The sequence below is a fragment of the Echinops telfairi genome, unplaced genomic scaffold, assembly GCF_000313985.2.
Source record: "Echinops telfairi isolate 266 unplaced genomic scaffold, ASM31398v2 ScPeMD7_22;HRSCAF=79, whole genome shotgun sequence".
Classification (NCBI taxonomy): domain Eukaryota; kingdom Metazoa; phylum Chordata; class Mammalia; order Afrosoricida; family Tenrecidae; genus Echinops; species Echinops telfairi.
In genome coordinates, this window is record NW_022103919.1 from 12,198,454 (window position 1) to 12,206,231 (window position 7,778).

Consider the following 7,778-nt stretch of genomic DNA (forward strand, 5'->3'; position numbering starts at 1 on the left):
GAATCGATCACAAGGATCAACATATAACCCCCTCCCAGGGTGATGAACAATAGAAAAGTGGGTGAAGGGTGGCAGAGGATGATGGAAGATATGAGGGAGAGAGGGAGGAAGGGAGGGAGGGAGGGAGGAGGGAAGGGGGAAAATGAAGAGCTAATACCAAGGGCTCAAGTAGAAAGACAACATTTTGAGAATGATGATGGCAACATACGTACAAATGTGCCTGACACAATGGATGAATGTATGGATTGAGATAAGAGATGTAAAAGCCCCAATAAAAGTATTTAATGTAAAAAATGATCAAAAAAGAATGAAAAAAAAATCCATGCTGAACAAAATGTTTACATTTTAGATAAAAACAAATGGACGTTGCTTGCTTTATGCCTTGTGTTTTTTAAGCAATCTACCTCTAAAAGTCAGTCAATGAAAACCCAATGGAACACTGTCTGAAATGCCACTGACCAGGGGGGTTCTCAGGACCAAGCGGTGTTCATGGGCCCCCGGAGCTGGGGCCGACTCACCAGCAACAAATGACCAGAAAAGAATGGGAGCATTTCCAGTTGCTTGAGGGCTCTGCTCTAACCTGGTGTGCCGTAAACCAAGAGAAAATGTGATGTAGAGATTCGGCATATGACTAAAGATGTGATTAAAGTCTTTTCCTCTCATCTTGATTTCCAGTGAATTCTTCATGCCTGGGCTGGTCGATACACACATTCACGCGCCTCAGTATTCATTTGCTGGAAGTAACGTAGACTTGCCTCTTTTGGAATGGCTGACCAAGTACACATTTCCTACAGAACTCAAGTTCCAGAACATTGACTTTGCTGAAGAAGTCTACACCCGAGTTGTTGTAAGTAGCCTGTTTGTGAAGCTCGGTATATCACGTTCAGTGATCTGTCCAAACAGCTACTATGTCTCCAGTCATTTTAAATGATAAACTATAGCTAACACAGATAAAGCCGTAGGGATGTTAGGGGTGTTTTGCCCTTTACAGCCAGCTAAGTTCTCACTACCTCACACACAGAACAGGCAGCTGGGACAGAGAACTTGGATCCAAGCTGCTAAACCCCTAGTCTGATGGGCTCCTACCGCCTCCCCCAAAAGAAAACCAACTGTACTGCCACGGAGTCCGTTTGCCACTCACAGTGACCGTGTTGGACAGAGTAGAATTGCTCCTTTGGATTTCGAAGGCTGTAAATCTTTCCTGGAGCCGAAAACCTCATCTGTCCCCTGTGGAGGGACTGATGAATTCAAATTACTGACCTTGTGGTTAATAACTCCATGCATAACCCACATTGCTTCACCAACTTCAGATTGAATACATGTGGTTGGCATAGTGGGTTAGGATGTGGGCTGCTGGGTCATCAGTTTGAAACCACCAGCTGCTCCTCAGGAGAAAGATGAGGCTCTCAGCTCCAGTAAAGATTTGTAGCCTCAGAAATGCACAGGGGCAGTTCTACTCTGCCCTGTGGTTTGCTATGAGTTAGTACCAATTGGATGGCAGTGAGTCTGAGCTTCGCATAGGTGCTCATCCCCAGTGCTGCTCGGCAGTCCTGTATTGAATTGCTCCAGGGCTTCTGGAAAATTCTGTGACTCACTGTCTTCAAATGGCATTGGAGTTGGAATTGCCTCCAGAAGGTGTGTGACGTGGTAGGTTGCTATGAGAGGAACTCACCACGGGTCAGAACAGGGCTTGTCACCGAGTCAGTGCTCAACGTGTTGTTGTCTTTAAAAAAAACTCAAATAAATTAAAAATTCTGAATTGTCAAATTGTTAGTGGAAGAACCCACACTATTTTTGGTAACTTCCCAAAGGAGAGAAAGCAGAATGGTCCCATACCGTGAGGCAGGGCACGTGGGACGGTGACTTGAACGCACGTCCCACTAGAGGGGGCTATAGAGCGAGTTTGCTCATTGAACAGCGGCTATAGAGTGCGCGCCAACTATATTTTGAAGGTGATTTGAACTCAATGCCCTGCCTCTCAAGAAAATTCTTTGAGAAAATCAACTCTCTTCAGTCCTCTGAAATTCGCTTCCAATCCACTCAGCAACTCAAAACAGCTTCTATGGCGGAGAAGTGAAGGGCAGAAAATAGATTTTAATCTGACCACTGCCGAGTCCTCTCATCCAGCGCCCTTTAGGTGTTTGTTGTTCCCATTCCGGACTTTTCTCCTAAGGTGTTGGCTCCGCCGGGGGGACCTTACCAACAGGCCTTATGCAATGGCCTCTCCATTCTGCCAGTGTCCTGGTCTTGCATCATCGAAGCTTTGAAAAGTAAATGCAAGTGCGAGCACTTATCCACCTGCTCTGCTTAATTATACATGCCGCGCGATTGTGGCTCTTGCATAGTTAGCATGCATGCACACGACACCGGGGAAACTGAGACGGACTAACGCTGTGCACTGAGTTGCTGGTGCGGGGTGTTCGTCGTGAAGTGTGCTAACCACACCCAGGCTTTTTAGTCTCAACAGTTATTTATACCTCACATTGTTCTAAAAAGGGATCGAGACTGCTTAAAATTGCATGGTACACAACAAAAGAAGATTAGTCATGAAATCACAGCAAAAGGGGAAAAGGAGGGGAAGGGAACAGAGATAAAAACAAGAGGAAGAAGGTACGTTTGGGCGAAGGTGCCAGGATGGGGTGGGCTGGGTGGGAGGGTGTCTATGCATTTGTTAGAGTTTGTCATTAGTTGGGATTAATGTTTTTAGCAGCTGTCCCAGAGAGGGCAATTAATTATGAGATTCGTAATGCCTATATAATTTAAAAGACAATGTAGTTTAAGATGAAGTGCATCTATTTGTCAAATTGAAATCTAAGAAAATTAATCCCAATGAAGTAGTTACATGCTGTACTGTCAAAATGTGGCTCTAAAAATAAAGCAACACCCATTGCCATCGAGTTGATGCTGACTCGTCATGACCCTATAGGACGGGGTAGAACTGCCCCTGTGGGTTTCTGAGACTGTAGCTCTTTACAGAAGTAGAAAGCTTCATCTTTCTCCCAAGGAGTGGCTGGTGGTTTTGAACTGCTAACCTGCTGGATCACAGCCCAGTGGGTAACCACTTATGCCACCAGAGCCCAGTGAATATAAAACCCAAGTTTATCAATCTTTCTGTTCAGAGTGAGAGTATCTAGGGCGGGCGATGCAACCTCCTTATCAAGGACTATGCAAATTACTTTAAGAAGTCTTAGCGTCTGAGATGTTCTTACGTTTATTAAGTAGTTGTTTACACATTTGATGTTAATGATGAGGTCAGGTTTTACCCCTTGCAAGTATTTGCAGTGGAGCTATCCTGTGTTTCTGATTGGGGGGAGGCCCACACAATTAATGGTTGGGTGAGCTGAGGCTGGTGTTGACATCTTTGTAAAGCAGTTGAGTTTGTTAGCTAGAACTTGGTCCTGAGCTTAAAGACTGCCTGTGTCTATATGCCAAGAGCTACTAAAGAAGTACACATGAATAGAGACTTTGATATGTGATTCCTCTCTGCCCCAGAATGAAGTCCTAGATCAGCTTCCACAAATGAACCATCAAGACCCTCCGCGTGTGACAACCATATAGGTGATTACCAGGATCATTTAATTGGCAAATTATTTGAAGTACAAGAATATATTGGCAAACCTCTTCTGAGATTCACTTTTCTTAATAAGCACAATTCATTTTAATTAACACATTAACCCATGGATATCTAACTACATTATACTTTTTTAACTAGCCTGAAGATTGCAGATTCAAATTGAACTGAAGTGAGCTAAAAAAACTAGGAAGTTAAGGAATCTGCGTAAGCTAAAATCCGAGGGCAGGAGAGGGTGATCCTATTTCTGTGGATGTTCTATGACAAACTAATTATAAATATTCGCCTTTGTGGTAGAGTGAATCCACGCATGCTGTGGGGTCATCGATGATTCGGCAGATAAATAAGAAAGAGTCCTTCCAGTTCCAAGAAGGAGTCAGGCCATTCAGATACAAAGTGAAAAGAAAGGAGCCGAGCACTCCCCACTGCAACTGAAGGGTCAATGATCCAATGTGTGAAGAGGCCATTGCTGTTGGCCTTGACATGCGTAGTCGTCTTCAGTTGGGAATCTATTCTGAGTACATAAATTACTGTCTCAGAGCCTTGTGGACAAGAATCGGAGACCGAGCAAGGTTGAGAAAGACAGCAAATGGTTGGTGGCGTTTCAGATAGATTTCTCTATAAAGGTAGCATCCAAGGCGTCATGGATAGAGTAGCACCACCTCAAAACCATGATCCTATGGGATAAGCCACAAGGGCTGGAGAAGACTGAACACAGAATGTAGACAGGGTACCCCAACCAGGTATGGCTCTTTCAGTTGGAGTAGTTTGGTATAAATCACTGATCCTAAGGAATAAACAATTGGTGTTCCACTAGGTGAATTCTGAGCAGAATTGTGTAAATTTAGGGAATCAAATTTATCCTCTGACATGGAAAACAACAACAAAAATAAGCAAACAGACTGTCAGAGCCCATTCTGACTCATAGTGACCCTATAAATCAGCGTAGAACGTCTCCCTAGGATTTCCAAGACTGCAACAATTTACCAGGACAGATAACCTCGTCTTTCTTGCAAGGACTGGCTGGTGAACTTGAACTGCCCACCTTGTGGTTAGCAGTCCTTCAGGCTAGGTTATCCTACTGCACGACTAGAGTTCCTTAGTTAACACTTGAGGAATGTAAATATGTTTGACATTTATCTTAGCTGTATTCCATACCGAAATGGCATACTTTTAAATGAAAAAAACAAGAACATTTGAAATGAAAAATGAGAATTCTGTTTTCCCTACATGCCACGTGACTTCTTTGGGCACACACGATTCATGGTTTCTGCAACTTATTTTTAGAGAAGAACACTGAAGAATGGAACAACTACCGCTTGCTACTTTGGAACAATTCACACGGACTCATCCCTGCTCCTTGCGGAAATTACAGGTAAGCAGATAAGAGCTTGATTTATGGGCACATCAGACAAAGACAGCCTGGTCGGACCTGGCAGCCGTTTGGACTGTGGGCCCTGCTGCCTTTTTATTTGCTAAAAACTGAGCAGAGCACCAACGGCTCAAGTAGAAAGAAAATGTTTGAAAATCATGATGGCAGCATGTATACAAATGTGCTGGATACAATTGATGTATGGATTGTTATAAGAGCTTCAAGAACACCCAATTAAATGATTTATTTTAAAAAAAAAGAAATTGAGCGGTGAATTTCTTTTATTTTCTAAGCAGTTTTATTGGGATATAATTCACATATCATACAATTCAATAGTTCACTAATGCCAAGAAGAGTTGTACAGTCCTTACAAGCGGTGAATTTCTTATGGGCAGTGAAGTGTTCTGTATTACTACAATGGCCCTTGTAGTGTTTAAAATTGTTAAAGTGATCTGATTATTCAATTATGGTTTTTGATACCAGATTCATGTCTCTGTGTGTCTGAATTTTGTGAATGCATTTAGGGTTGTTTTCGATTGACTGATTCTCACTGGAGCGTCCCTTGTATTATCATTTAGTCATGTCTTGGTTCTTGGCTCGACTTGGGCATCTGTGCTGGATTCTGGGAGCACAGTGACACAGAAACTAATCCCTGCCCTGGAGGAACCAGGCAGGACACCGACACCCATTGATTAATCATTTTAGTCACAGGTATGGCGCTGTTACTCACTGCCTGGCATTGTGCAAAGCACCCAAACATGGGTTCTCTCAGCGTTATGGTACTTATTATTGTCCTCATGCTACGGATGGATAACTGATACCCAGAGGGAATAATGAACTTGCTTAAAGGCACACAGCTTTAAATTCACAAAAGCAGAGCTGACACTGGATTCAGACTGGTATATCCAACATTTGTTCCAAGAACAGGACCTGGAAAGAGCCCTTGTAGGGTACAGTGGTTAGCACTCTGCTACTAACCAAAAAGTTGATAGCTCGAATCCTCCCGGTAGCTCCACAGGATAAAAATGTGGTGATATGTTTCTATAAAGATTACATCAATTCTCCTTGATCCCAAGAAGCCCTGGTGTCGTGATTAGTTACACATTGGGCTGCTAACCACAAGGTCAGCAGTTTGAATCCACTAGCCTCTTCCAGGGAAAAAGATTTATAGCCTGGAATACCCTTGGGAGGAGTTCTGCTCTGCCTATCAGGTTGCTATGAGGTAGAATTGACTTGATGGCAGTAGGGATTTTTTGTTTGTTTGTTTGTTTGTTTGTTTGTTTGTTTACACAGTTAGATGAAGTTGCCTTGCATTGGAATCAATTCCTCAACAGCACAGATCAATAGCACTAGGCAAGTGCTCAGTGAACACCGTGGGCTGAATGATTGGTACCACTGCTTCCAGAGCAGTGGTTTATGACAGAGGCCAAACACATAGCATGGAAAAGAAACAGTGCTGGCTCCAGAAGGCTGCCAGGGCCAGTGATTATGGAATGACTGTACGAGCCCTTTCCCATGAGCTCCGAAGGGGAGAAAAAATAGCGAGGGAGGAAAATGTCCTTTAGGCAGGGTCAATGACAGGGGGAAAGGAATGGGCACAGGAATCCGAAGGCTGGAAGCAGCAGGGAACCAGCAGTAGGGCCGTGTAGCTGGACGAAGGAGTTCGTTTCATACGAGGCAGAAGAGAAGGGGCGTAGATGTATGGCTCAGATCGTGAAGGAGCTTGAATGAGCCTCAAGGACTCAGTGGGGGTTTGGAAGCCACGTGAATGACATGATGAGGGTGGTGTTTTAAGGAAGGACTCAGCCAGCGGCTCCTTAGAGACAAGGATGGGGGGACTTGGTCTCACATACTTTAGACGTGTTGTCTGGAGAGACCAGTTCCGGAAGGAGGACATCATGCTCGGTGAAGTACCAGGGCAGCAAAAAAGAGGGAGCTCTGTGCCAAGATGGATTAACACTGGCAGCACCACCGGGCTCAAACGAGAGTAATTGTGAGGCCGGCACGGGACCGGGTAGTATTTCATTCTGCTGTACACACGGTCGCTATGAGTCAGAACCAACTCCGGTCACCCACCTACATGGAACGAGAGAGAAGTAGGAAGACTTTTCAAACCTCACATGACAGAGGTGGAGCAAACAGTAATAATAATGGCATTGCTACATGTAGTTTCAACTTTATAGGTAAAATAGATTTCCAGCCTAATCGAGTGTTCAGCTGCTTTAATGAGGACTGTGTTCTTTAGTGCTGGCAGCGGCTATCGCGAGGCAAAGTAAAATTCCCCACAGGTAAGAACAGCGGTGGTGGTGGTGCTGCTGCACATGAAGCATTGGTCTGCTAACCACAAGGTTGGCAGTTCAAATCTGCCAGCCTCTCTGAGGTTGAAATATGAGGCTATCGCTCCAGTAAAGGGTTATAGTCTTGGAAACTCTAGAAGAGTTGGGATGGACTTGACGGCAGGGCGTGTGCATGTGCTGCAGTTAAGCATAGAGGAAGCATTGTCCCTGACTCATGGGTGCCATGTACTTTGACATACATTATTATATTTAGTTCTCCAGATGAGTTGCCATTGAATCTGGGCAAACTGATGTAAAGCAAAAGGAACCATTGCCCATCTCGTGCCATCTTTGTGATTGTGGGTATGTTGGCGTCTGCTGCTGCAGCTACTGTAGCAATCAATCCCATTGAGGGCGTCCAGGATTTTCACTGGTCATCTACAAACGTTGATGTCCTTGGCTAGCACTTGGTCACACAACCCTGCACAGAGACGCGGAAATTGCCTGCAGACGTGTTTGTCCCTTCCACAAATACACCTGCTGGCTTGAGAAGAATGAG

At 44.4% G+C, this 7,778-nt stretch overlaps 1 protein-coding gene across 1 annotated transcript in view; it reads left to right on the plus strand.

The window, feature by feature from the left end:
- Positions 1-7,778, plus strand: part of GDA (guanine deaminase) — a 101,420-nt gene that overhangs the window by 59,565 nt on the left and 34,077 nt on the right. Inside the window, exons 3-4 of the mRNA XM_004713816.2 lie at positions 676-847; positions 4,859-4,946. Coding sequence (XP_004713873.1) covers positions 676-847; positions 4,859-4,946 — 260 coding nt within the window. The remainder of the gene's footprint in view (positions 1-675; positions 848-4,858; positions 4,947-7,778) is intronic.